The sequence below is a fragment of the Petaurus breviceps genome, unplaced genomic scaffold, assembly GCF_028583685.1.
Source record: "Petaurus breviceps papuanus isolate PSGF00001 unplaced genomic scaffold, PetGlider_PUasm1.0 76, whole genome shotgun sequence".
Classification (NCBI taxonomy): domain Eukaryota; kingdom Metazoa; phylum Chordata; class Mammalia; order Diprotodontia; family Petauridae; genus Petaurus; species Petaurus breviceps.
The window spans coordinates 9,616,923-9,630,598 of record NW_027186473.1 but is presented as its reverse complement, the minus strand read 5'-3'; the positions used below and the strand labels follow the sequence as shown (position 1 = coordinate 9,630,598).

Below are 13,676 nucleotides of genomic sequence, written 5' to 3'. Positions count from 1 at the left end.
AGATTTTTTTTAAATGTTAATTTTTTATTGAAAGCTAAAACTGCAATACCTCAAGCTTAGGAGCAGAAGGAAAAGGGAAAAAAACTACTTTGATGCACAGCCTAAACCATAGCTCTGATTAAACAATTACTACTTTTTTAAAATAGTAATTTAATAAACTCATCTATCATTTGCTTAGTAAGTTTGGTCATTATTCCACATGACAAAAGAATAATGAAAAACAGGAATAGGTACTTCAAGAATTGGCAAGGCAAAGATTAAGCAACAGGCCACCACCAAGTACAGTTGAGGCAGATTTTTCTTACTGCTTCCTTAGATGAATTATTTCATCCTCTGCAGCCAAAAGGGCTGTAGCTGATTTGGTCTTGGTATCTTCAAGATTCATCTCAGTTTCTGCCAGACTGTAAGAGAAATCAGTAACTAACAATAGATTTTGGTAGATCTTCCAAATTAAACACAAGTTTTTCCAGAAAATTTACTGAATCCTGAAACAAAAAGACCCAGTTGTGAATAGACATCTGCATTCATAGTAAAAATATAGTAGGTTTCTATGCAAACACATACTAACATTCTTTGGTGAACAGAAGCAACTACACTAGAAAATACCTGACCTTCCATTTCCCCCCAAATACTATATAATAATCAGGACTAAGAACAGAATATAGCAGACACAATAAAGATTATATTTGTCCAGTCCTCTCCATCTTGCCCCTCCAATTGTTTCAACTGTTCATTTTCTGACCAACAGGTTGACTTCAGGTTTATGAGTTTTTCATCCATACTAATTCTTGAAGATCATCTAAGTTACAGAACCCACATGAAAGCACAGATCCTTGAAGCACTGATGTACTAAAAGAGGAAAATACAACATGTATAATAAGAAATGGAAGGGGTAATGTTTGTAAGTAGAAAAGATTCTTATGGATAAATCTTTTTCCTATATGTCAACTACAGGGAAATAGGGCTACTTTTTCTTAGCTCCCCCCTTCCTACTGATTGACCGCCTTTAGCCAAGCCTTCATCTTGATATTACTTCCTTTGATGCCAGCTCTACTAATCTTTATGACAGCTCCTCTGCACTGCATTCAATTTGCAAAGCTATTGGTATCTCAATATATATTTGGTCACTTTACGTATATGTTTATACTTGTTTATATATTTACATATGTACTTGTCTTCTCCCCATTAAAATATGTTTCTCAGCAGTTGGGGGTTATTTCATCCTCTGTACTTATGTCCCCAGTGCCTAGAAAAGTGACTGGCATATTGTAGGTGTGTAATAAAAACTGAAGCAGCTAAATGGCTCAGTGTATAAAGTTATTTCTGAATAGCAGTTTCAAACGATTAGTTAAGAATACAAGCCAGATTGCATTGAGGAATAAGTAGCTAAAGAAAATCAAGGTAGTAAGTGTACTAGACTATTTTTCCTAGATATGTACAGTGAAAGAGAGGACAAAGAAAAAAATGCTAGCTTAAGGGAGTCGCATTGTCAAGGGAAACATTTGTAAGGTGACATGGTTATTTTTAAGGAAACAAGAGCTATAAGAAATTTTGTGGATAAAGAAAAAGGAGCCAGTAAAGAGAAAGATATTGAAGATTAAAGAAAGAAAATAAATAACTGATGGAATAAGACCCTAAAGAAGATGGGAAGGGGTGGCTAGGTGGCGCAGTGAATAGAGCCCCAGCCCTGGAGTCAGGAGGACCTGAGTTCAAATCCAACCTTTGACACTTAACACTTACTAGCTGTGAACCTTGGGCAAGTCACTTAACCCCAATTGCCCTGCATTCCCCCCTCCAAAAAGGAAAAAAGAGAATAAGGGAGTAAGAAAGGTGGAAGGAAAGGAGATTATAGTCAGACATATGTTTCATAGGATGGTACAGTTGCATGTGATACTGATGTCTAAAGGAGTATGACAAACTGTCCCTATGAATTAATAAAGTAAAATAATGATAAAGGTTCATGATTATTGAAGTTTGATTTGACAAAAGATGAGTCAAAGATGATAAAAGAACCCTCCATATGAATAATGAAATTGCCAATGATGACTGACTATTGAGGGCAAAGTAGAAAGGAAGACAATAATTCAGGGACAGAAGAAACTGAGAAGGAGAAAGTATCATGGAGCTTAGAATATGATACGGATAATTAAAGATTAAGAGAAGGTGGTATATAAATAGCATTGATTTCAAAGAAAAAAAGATTGAGTTAAGGTATTAGAAAGTTGATCAAAATAAATGCCAATTCTTCCCCCTGACAAGCATTTTGTTGTTGTTTGGTCTTTTCAGTCACGTCTGACTCTTTGTGACCCATTTGGGGTTTTCTTGGAAAAGATACTGGAGTGATTTGCCAAGTCCCTCTCTAGCTCATTTTACAGAGGAGGACCAGAGGTAAGCAGGGTTTAGTGACTTGCCCAGAGTCACAGTGATTTAGTGTCTGAAGTCATATTCAAACCCATAAAGATAAGTCTTCCTCACTTCAGGCCCAGCACTTTATCCACTGAGCCACTTAGCTGCCCAGTTTTTATTACACACCTACAATATGCCAGTCACTTTTCTAGGCACTGGGGACATAAGTACAGAGAATGAAATAACCCCCAACTGCTGAAGAACTAATATTTTAGTGGGAGAGAAGACAAGTACATATGTAAATATATGAAGCAAACAAGTGTAAACATGTGTGTTTATGTGTGTGTGCATGTGTGTGTGTGTGTAGTGACCAAACATATGACAGTTTTAGAGGGAAGGAATTATTAGCAAATTGGGAGAATCAGGAAAAATTTCTTTTTTTTTCTTTTTTGGAGGGCAATTGGGGTTAAGTGACTTGCCCAAGGTCATATGGCTAGTTTTTTGTGTTAAGTGTCTGAGGCCGAATTTGAACTCAGGTCCTCCTGACCCCAGGGCTGGTGCTCTATTCACTGAGCCACCTAGCCATCCCCAGGAAAAATTTCAGACAGATGATGCTTGAACAGCATCTTGAAAGAAGAAAGGGACTCTGAGAAAGAGGCAAGAAGGAAGTACACTCCAGGCATGACCAGTGCCAAGGTCAGGAGATAAGAGGGGAAATGTTGCATGTGAGCAAAGAGAGAAGAAAGTGGATCACAGAGTGAAGGAAGGGGAAATAATATCCAATGAGGATGGAAAGATAGGTTAGATCCAAGTTTTTTCTCTCTTGCTTCAACCCATTTCTCTACTCTCCTCACTGGCTTGCCTGAAATAAATTCTCCTAACAAAATTATCTCAATTGACTCTGCTCTGGGGAATAAGAGATTGTCTCCTTTTCACCTATACTCTATGCTGGTAGCAGACTTAGTAACCCCAGGATCCTAAAACTACTATCCTTTGCTCCCTTCTTCTAAGTGCACCTTTTTCTTCCACATTGCTCTGAAGACAGTTTTTGCTCTCTGAGTTTCTTTCTAATTCAGAGCTTTATGGCACCTAGTATAGTGTCTGGTACATAATAGATGTTTAATAAGTGTTTACCTGCTTGCTTGATTAATCCCCTTTTGGACCTATCTGTCATTGGCAGAGCCAATTGAAGACATACTTTATAGCAGAGGTCACCAATCTTTTAAGGGAGAAGTTATTTTTGTAAAATTCTTTTAATTTGTCTTTTTAAGCAATATTCTAATATATGTTTTTAAAATTTATATCAGGGTACCATGGTCCTCTTTAATCAAAAACTATAACTGGCTAAAAAGTATTCCACTATAAATAATATAGAGATACATATTTTATTATAATATGTATCATTCCCATTAAATTATAAATTCTTCAGTTTGATAAATTTTGGTTGACACTACCTAAGTAATGTTTCTTACATGATTTTTTAAGTACATTTTTTAAATTTTTTATTTTTTTCCAAGGATTTGATATCATTTGATTACATTGTTCTCCAATTGGCCACAGCTGCTAGATAAATGCATCATGATGCCTTAGTTTTCTGTCCTCTTTTGATCTCACTCCCTTCCTGATCTCTCACGCCTACCCTTCAGTCATGTTTCTTATTTCTGAGTCCCAGGTGCTCTTGAATCTCATAAGATAGTCTTTACCCTGCCCTCCTCTTTCAGCCAGAGATGGCTAAAAGTTTTGTGGAAAGAAATGTACCAGGAAGGAAATAAATAAATACTCCTCCGAGGTGTCCTATAGTGTTTGGGATCATCATATTTTAAGAAGTATTTGGTGACTCTAAACCTCAAAGTCATTATCTCCTAAAACCTTAACCTTATTATTGATCTCCAAAGTTCCATCATCACCATATTAACTATGGGCCAAAATTTTCATTTCAAGGTTAAAAGCAAAATTTTTAATGTAATTGAATGAAAAACAATTATTTTTTTCTCAGAAAAAGACAAGTCATTTTCCTCTTACTCTTGCTGAACCATGCTGAGCTGTACACGAGTTGAATTCAATTCCGAATCTAACTGTTGTATCTCCCGTTCCCGAGTAGCAGAAAGTTCTCGCAGTTGTCTGTCCTTTTCAAGTGACTCCTTCAGCGAAAAATAAATACAAAAACTGTCTAAAACCCTATTAAATATTTTCAGAAAATCATACATAGGGCAGCATTTTTATGTCTGTACAGTTTAGAAAAAAAAATTACTAAGGCTTTACTTTCCCAGACACAAAAACAGCTGTAATAATCATAATCATTACCATTATTCACAGCTCACTTTTATAATATGCTTTAAGAAGTTTACAAAGTACCTTCTTCATTAAAACCCTATAAAGTAGGTAAAGAAACAAAGTCAGATAAGTTAAGAGCTTTGCCTGTTGCTGAACAATTAATAAGTGATCAGAGTCAGGATTCAAACCCAGGTTTCCAGATACTAATTACAGCCCCCTTTTCCACAAGGACAACCACATACTGCCTTCCTTCAGACAAGTAAATTACCTTCTTCCCACCCTGTTCTATAGCTATGCAAAAACTAGACTTGCCTCACTATTATACTAGTAAAAAGTAATTATGGAGATGCTCTCCTGAATCACTGAAAGGAAAGTGCCTTCATATGTCGGGAAATTTTCAAAAGGTTTTATTTTTCTTGTTCAAAAGCGCAGAGCCTTCTCCATTCATCTGACCCTTTAGCCTCTGAAGGTCTAGAATATGTTGTACCACTCATTTGGCACTTAGTGTATGAGGCTTCATACACAATTTGTATATGTCTTTTTTGTCAAATAGATTGTTACCCACTTGAGAATGGAGATTGTGTGTTACAATCAATCCAACAAGCATTTACTAAGCACTTGCTAAACACAATAAAGCAATATGCTGATCTTTGACAGAACCTATCAGAATATTTCACTGATAATAAGTACTCAATAAATGTTTTAAAATGGTGAAAAATAGGGATTATCTTTTCATATATACTACCTGCAAAAGGCTTAAGTTGTTGTCAATGGGTGTTCCTACAGAAGAATTGGAAAAATAAGTCCCTAGCCAGGGCAAAAGTCGAGATTTGATTGTTTCCACACCAGCATAATGTCCACCTAGGAGAATAAACAAGTTGAGACATAAGAGATGGCAGGCATGGACATGTATTTTCATCTAATGTTTGGAAATCGTGGAAGAGAAGAAAAGAGAGTAGATACATGATGTATATCGACAGGATAGAATTCTTTCTCACCTTCTTGCGCTGTTAGACTGAGGATTGTGAAGAGCTGCCCCTGTATTCTGGAATTCAGTTCAATTATTTCACAGCAACAATTCAAGTTTTGATCACATGAGTTTATCTGCAAAGCCAAGCCATCAAGGATAAGTACAGTCCTCCACTCTGAAAATCATTCCAGGCCAGATAAAAATCTCATTTTGCACAACAGATGTGTCTCTGAAAAAGTTGTGCACAAAATAAAAGTGTGTAAATGGAATTCTATTTAAATGCTTTCAAGGGCAGCCTTCTAATTAATGGAACCTTGCAGAAAATCCTTTGGTAAAGTGGAGAATTCTTTCATAAGTATACTCAAATTATGTTTTACTAGTTCATATTCTTTCATATGCTGCTGGTATAAAGTAGGACATACTTTTAACTCTATCAACAACTTCGCAAAGAGATTGCTATTCTTTGAGAGACTTGAGAAACAAGCAAAGCACTGGCCAACTATGATTTCAGAGGGTCAATGATAAAGTATGCTATCCCCCTCCTAACAGACAAAATGATGGATATGATGGACCGTGAAGACTGAGATGTTTATTTTTGGACATAATCCACAAGAAAATTTGTCTTATCACATTCTTACACCAGGAGTTTCATACATTGACAAAAATCACAAATCATTTGTATATTCTTATATATTGCATACCCAATATGAAACAGAGTGAAAAGATGAGAAAAGAGGGTTGGTCAGAAGTGACAATGATAAAAGGTAAGAAAGATAAAGAAGTGACCTAGAGAAACATGAAGGGGAAAGCAAAAAGGGAAAAGAGATGGGTTTGTATTTTTCTTTAAGATCATACTAACTTAAGAATCACTATGAGGAAAAAGAAAAAAAATTAAAAGCACAGGAATCACTAGGGACTCGGGAAGAGGCTATAAGCAAAACTGATGGTTATTGTACACAGAGTATGGATAGTACTATACTATTCCATCTCCAGAAAAGTGCAGATTCAGATCACCCAAAGGACAATGGAGAAGCACATGGTAGATATAAGCAGGCAGCAACACATTACAAACAAGAAATTATGTAGAAATCATATAAAAGATCTCATCAGACATAGGTACAAAGGAGAAAAAAGATGGACTGGTCACATAGCAAAGAACAACCAGTGGACAGTCTGTGTGCTTCACCATAGTCCACAAATGTGAAGAAAAAAGAAAGTGAGCAAAGCCAATAGCATGCTGGATGATCTGTGACTGGTTTATGGGAGAACTTAAATGAAGATGTACTGTATGGACAGGCAAGGATGAACTACAATACACATTTGCAGGGAATATCCCACTTCATGGAGCTCCCAGATCCATTAGAGTATAAAGCAGTAGAGTCTACAAAGGTTAGCACCACCACCTCTTAGGAATCATATAAATAAAAGGTTGTGCCAATTAAATATCAAAGTTATGTTAGTATGTCATAGGTTAGTGAAGGAGATAAATGAAGGAAACCTCTTGATCAACTTGATGAAGTTAAAAGGGGTCTTTGCTTAAGACTGAGTATATCTCCCCTATGGAAAAAGTCAGGATCTCTATTAACAACTTCATTGAGTGGAGATGGAAGGGACATCTATTGGCAATACCCATTAACACCTAATAGAGGATGAGTGATTAAGTCTCTGCCATCTAGAATGATGCCCATAAACTGCCTCTTCTCTATTCCAGAGAGCTAGGTCCAAGTTCTCTGGGAACTCTAAACTGTTCAGGAAATCATTCCTGCCTTTTCCAGGAACCTAGGTTTAAGGGACTCCCACTATATAACTATACACTACCTATTTTCCTAGGGTCATCATATGTTTGATAGCATGTGCAACTGCAACATCTCACTGTCACTGCTACTCATATTCCCTCACTATGTCTGGAACTTGAGAGTTCAGAAATTTTGGATATAGGAATTCTTATTACTCTACCACTGGCCCAGCTCCTACTAGCTATAGTCTATGGGGTTGAGGTGGGACATGGTCAATGAGACCATGACATACATTGGCTGTGCCATTGCCCAAAATGTGCCCATTTCCCAAGTCTGTTCTTAGGTCTAAGCTCTCTCTGGATTGCACCAATCAAAAAAAAAAGAAGGTAAAAAGCATGGTCCAGCACAAAGGGATGGGTACAACCCACAATAGCCTGAGCCAATCAAATAATCCCCAGAGACCATGATTCATCATAGAGAAATGCAGTTAAAAATCCTCAGACATTCACTTCTATGTTATCAGAGTCTATTAGGGAACTTCCCTGATCAATCAATCCTTTGTGCTTTTATACAATCACAATATATAAAGAACAGTTACAAAAAGCTTAGTGGAGAAATACAGATAATTTTTTAAAAGAAAGTTTGGGGAACAAGAGAGGATCACCTATACTGTAGTATGTGGGACAAAAACCAATAACAACAACAACACTAGTTGAAACCTAGTGCCCCTCCTGTCACTTCTTATTACAAATCCCTTACACTCTCAGTCTCCGTTTCCTCATATGTAAAATTATAAAATTTGACTAGAGAGCTCTGAGAGCCTTTTCAACTCTGATATTCTATGATGGCTGTCATTCTAAAATTAATTAATCTAACGGTCAGCAGGCATTAATGAAAATGGAAGTTAAAAAAAATAAAAGGAATACAGACATCAGTTGAAACCCATTTCCCCCTTCAGCAGAACAGATGTCCAAGGTTTAGAGAAAGATTAGGCAGGATCCTATAGAGTACAATTCTACAAGTAAGGTTAGCCTAGAAGGATGTAAAGCTCTCAGGAATTAAAGCAAAGACAAAGAGAAACAATTGTGTGGAGGAAAAAGGAGAGTCTTCTTTAAAAGACTTGTGTGGAACTTAGATTTCAAAAATGCATCAAATAAGATGGAAGTAAGGGCAGGTAATGGAGCAAAGAAGATGGAAGGAAATGGAGGATGAATACAAAAACATGTAAGAAAAAAGAATGAACCCAAAGGGAAAAAAATTAACAGTTTGTGGAAACGAGAGGCATTGTGGTACAGGGAAAAAGCTGGCCGCAAGGCCAAGAAGAGATGGATTCAAATCCTTCTTTTGACATGTATTGGCTATGTGACTCTGTGCAAGTCACTTAACCCCTAAATGTTCTAGGCAATTTCCTAAGGCCATAAATTCCAGAGATGATACCAACCTACACTGAGGAGTTTCCTCACTTTTGAGTTCCTGTTATCAATGAAATTCACAGGACTAAGTCACTATCCTTGGGGAGAGGGGAAGATCAAAGAAAAGGATTCCTTCATTTGAAGACCTCTCTAATAAACAAGTAACAACAGTCACCTAAGAAGTCAAACAATCTCAAGGCCCATAAAGAGGGACACACTAGCACCCCCTGTCCCTGAAACACTAAGTGCCTCAACCACTACCACCACACCAAGCCCAGCCTTCTAGGGCACTTCAAATTGAAATAGTTCTTGAAATCAGATATTCTTCATGAAGTCTCTGAAAATTAGTCCTGAGTACAGTTGAGTATGACCTCTGAGGATAAGCCTCTCCTAATCACCAAACTCCAATGGCCTTTCCCTCCCATTCCCTTTTCCATTCTCTCCTTTATTTCATTATTTGAATAATGATTTTGACCAATTATGCTTCATTTGTATGTGAACACTTGAAAGTTTAAAGGGAGAGAGAAATTACTTGTATTTATTGAAAATTGGAACATCATAAGATGAAGACATTTACACAGGACACAAAAGAAGTAAAAGGACAGAAAATAAGTTGGACAACCACATTGGGAACTTATAGCTACATAGCATTTTGGTCCCTCAGCTCATTTGTATATATACATTATATTTAGTCTTACGACTAAAGATTTCTCACCAAAAATGAGAAATCCTATAAATATTTAAAGACTTGAGATATGATTTTCAAGTGACTATCAATTTCACAGGAGAAATTTTCTACTTTTGAGTAAAAGGTGAGTTTGCTGAGAGCCAAGAGGCTTTGATTTAAGTCATTGACAGATATAGGTTTTGGAGACAGGAAACTAAGGCAAAGGAAGAAAGAACCTAGTTATTGAGGGTTGAAGAAACAGCTGGGGGTTGGGAAAGCAATTTGTTGGAGCTGTTTGAAGAGACCAATAGCAAGAGTAGTCAGCTGACAGAAAGATTTAGCGATGTGATTCCTGATTAGCTGAATGAAGACAGAAATTTTAGTTATTTCCCTTCATTGCCACCTAAAGTTTAAGAGAGGTGAAACTTTTCAGAAGTTTATCATGCCTTTTTTTCACCCCTTTTGTCTGAGAGGGAAAAGCAAAAAAAGGGGGAAAGACAAGTACTGTTTCTGCTTTGTTTTATAGAAGAGATGGCTAGGCTGATTTGCCTTACCCAAGGAGCTAACATGAGCTGTTTTGCTTTGGCCTCTGTTCTAACTGGGCAGTACATTATCTAGGTGAGTGAATAACTGTAAAAAATATTCTGTAAAGCCCAGAGTCAGCCAGTCTAATGAACTTTGAAATTATCTGGCTTAAAGTAAACTGATATTCACATTAAGAAGTAACACCTTTTAAATAACCTTTTAAGGGTGATTGTAACTTGAAAGAGTATGTAAATACTATGTTCAAGTACAGAAGAGAAGAGTTGGAGTGAAGTGAGTACCAAAAGACAGGCATAGGTTTCATGCAGTATAAATGTTCCCGAATGAGCTGATGATATCGAAGCATACAGTCTAGAGTTTCGAGTTAATAGAACACATAGGTTTTTCTCCCTCATGCACTCCCTAACCTAGTTCTTGCAAATGTGTACCTACTCTCCCCCACAAATAATGAACAATTAATTGGTAGGATAGTATAGATTATATGTAGATTATGATATAGCTTATTATTTACACATTGGCTAAATATAAGTACATTATTCCTCGTCTTTATTGCTAAGTATTGGTTATGTTTAAGATCTAAAAAGTACCTTTTATTGTAAATGGCTAGATTGTATAAATGTAATGATTGTTTAGTTCAGCATGGTATATTACACTGTGAGTGACTGTTTGTACAAATAGAAACTCATCAGTTGAGGCTTAAGTGCTAGAGTAGTGAGTACAGAGAGTGTATTAAACAGCTTTATCCATATGACCCTGACAGAATTTGAGTGTATGTTGTGGTAGTCAGAATTTCAGTGTATGTTGTGGTAGTCTATCAGTGGGAGCCTAGACCTATTAGTGTGACAGTAAGGAAAAGTAAGCAAGACAACCCAGAAAGTATAAAGTGTTATACTCAAGAGAAAGGCATTGAGGCTCTTAGAGTGTGGGTACACTTGGGTTATACCTATTATATGAAGTTAAGTAATTTACCCAAGATCACATGCTAAATTAGTGGCAGAACTGAGGACTGGAACCTAGGTTTGCTCCTTCTACATCTAATGTTATTATTCCAGTGATTTATAGCTTTCGCTTTACTCCATATTAAGTCTGACTTCCATCCATGGATCAACACTATTCCACCTCACTACAATTCCCTTCAATTTTGTCCCCTTTGCTTTCTTCTGTGACAGTCTTTAATCCTTAAATTTTAAAGAGGGTCGGGGCAGCCAGGTAGCACAGCAAGTAAGAGCACCGGCTCCAGTGTTGAGAAGACCTGGAGATCGAATCCCGGGCTCAGACACTTAGCACCCACCCAGAAACACCTGGCCGTGTAACCTTGAGCAAGTTACTTAACCCCAATTGCTTAGGGGCGGCCAGGTGGCTCAGCGAGTAAGAGCACCGGCTCCAGTGTCAGGATGACCTGGATCAAATCCGGGCTCAGATACTCAGCACCACACCCAGAAATAACTAGCCGTGTAACCTTGAGCAAGTTACTTAGCCCCAATTGCTTTAAAAAAAAAACAAAACATATCCTTCTTGGGGCGGCTAGGTGGCGCAGTGAATAGAGCACCAGCCCTGGAGTCAAGAGGACCTGAGTTCAAATCTGACCTCAGACACTTAACACTTACTAGCCGTGTGACCTTGGGCAAGTCACTTAACCCCAATTGCCCCTCCAAAACAAAACAAAAAAAAGCAATTTGGAATTATTCAATTGAAGTGACTAAAAATGTCCACACCCTTTGATTTTTCCCCTGAATCTAATTGTATTTCTTTATCCTTTTTAAATTCAAATGTATTTTTATATTCAGTTCCAAATTCTCTCCCTCCAACCCCTTCCCTACCCATTGAGAAGGCAAGAATTACAATGCCCATTATACATATAAAGTCGTGCAAAACACATTTCCACATTAGTTATACTCCCAAAAGAGAGAGAAGAAGAAATGTGGTTCAATCTGCACTCTGAGACCATCAGTTCCCTATGTGGAGGTGGCTAGAGTTTTTCAACATAAGTCCTTTGGAATTATGGTAGAGCATTGTATTGATCAGAGTTACTAAATCTTTCACTGTTGATTACACAGTGACAGAAATTTTGTAAAGATAATTGTTCTCTTGATTTTGCTCACTTCATTTTGTACCAATTTATAAGGTCCTCCCAGGTTTTCTTGAAAACATCCCCTTCATTTCTTATAGCACAACAGTATTCCATCCTATTCATATACTATAAATTTTTTGGCCATTTCCCTATTAATAGGTATTCCCCTCAGTTTCCAATTCTTAGTTATCACAAAAAGACCTGCTATAAATATATACATGGATATATATAAATATATACATGGATCTTTTCATTTTTCTTTGATCTCTTTGGCATAACAGTGAATATTGCTGGGTCAAAGGGCATGCATAGTTTGATACTTTTGAGGGCGAAGTTCCAAATTGCTCCCTAGAATTTCTGCACTAGTTCAGAGCTCCACCAACAGTTTATTAGTGTACCTATTTTCCCACATCTCCTCCAGCATCTGTCATTTTCTTTTTCTATCATCTTGATCAATCTGATGAGTATAAGGTGGTACCTCAGAGGTGGTTTAATTTTCATTTCTTCCTCTGAAAGCTGCCTATTCATATCCTTTGACTATCTATTAATTGGGGAATGGCTCTTATTCTTGTAAATTTGACCCAGTTTCCTATAAATTTGAGAAGTCCAACTTTTATTAGAGAAACTTGCTGCAAAAAAAATTTTTTCCCAGTTTCCTGCTTTTCTTCTAATTTCAGCTGCATTGGTTTTGTCTGTGCCCTTTGAACCAAAGACTCAATTACTGAGCTTTTACTCCAAAGAAGTCACCAATAAGAAAAAATACTCATTACACACCAAAAAATTTACAGCAGCACCTTTTTGTGATAGCAAAGAATTAGAAACAAAATAGATACTCATTGATTGAGGAATGGCTAAGCACATTGTGGTACATGAATGTAATGGAATATCACTATGCTATAAAAATTACAAATGTGATGAATACACAGAAGCATGAAAAGATTCACATGAACTGATGCAAATGAAGTAAGCAGGGACAAGAAAGCAATATGCATAGTAACTACAACAACATAAATGGAAAGAAAACAGAAACACAAAATCAAAAGTGAATGTAAACAAAATTATAAAGATTAAATATGACTCAAATGAAGAGATATGAGGATATCCCCAACTTACCCCTTCATGGAGATGGAAACTATTGCACATTGTACATGTTTTCAGACTTTTTTCAATGTATTGTTCAGTTGTGATGTTTTGCTATTTTGGGGTGGGGTCTTTAAAAAATACTATTTGTTATATGGGATGGCTTTCTTGGAGGAGGAAGCAGAACACTAGAGAAAAGTATGATGGTGTAAAAATAAAAGATTAAAATAAAAACTGATTTCTGAAAAAAAATGGGAAGAAACTTGGAGTCAGGGACAGCAACTAGAAAGTAATTAACTTTTCAGGTTAAAGGACCCAAACAAAGGTGGTAGCAGCATAAGGGCATAGAAGCAAGGAAAATGCTGTGACTTTAGAATGGATAGAATTCTAAGAATTAACATGGGGAATGAGATAAAGGGAAGATTCAAAAATTACTCCAACAAAGTGTGTCTTGCTTAAGATAGTGGTGGCTAAAATAGGAAGCTAAAATTAACTAAAATAGGAAAAATGGGAGGAGAGAATTAAGAGTGAAGCTAAAATTCAATCTAGAGCTAGATAGAACCTTATTAGCCATCTT

At 36.8% G+C, this 13,676-nt stretch overlaps 1 protein-coding gene across 1 annotated transcript in view; it reads right to left on the bottom strand.

Annotated features, from left to right (window-relative positions):
- Positions 1-13,676, bottom strand: part of SPATA18 (spermatogenesis associated 18) — an 82,326-nt gene that overhangs the window by 52,444 nt on the left and 16,206 nt on the right. Inside the window, exons 7-10 of the mRNA XM_069105220.1 lie at positions 5,619-5,724; positions 5,366-5,481; positions 4,369-4,487; positions 306-401 (exon numbers count right to left, since the gene is read on the bottom strand). Coding sequence (XP_068961321.1) covers positions 306-401; positions 4,369-4,487; positions 5,366-5,481; positions 5,619-5,724 — 437 coding nt within the window. The remainder of the gene's footprint in view (positions 1-305; positions 402-4,368; positions 4,488-5,365; positions 5,482-5,618; positions 5,725-13,676) is intronic.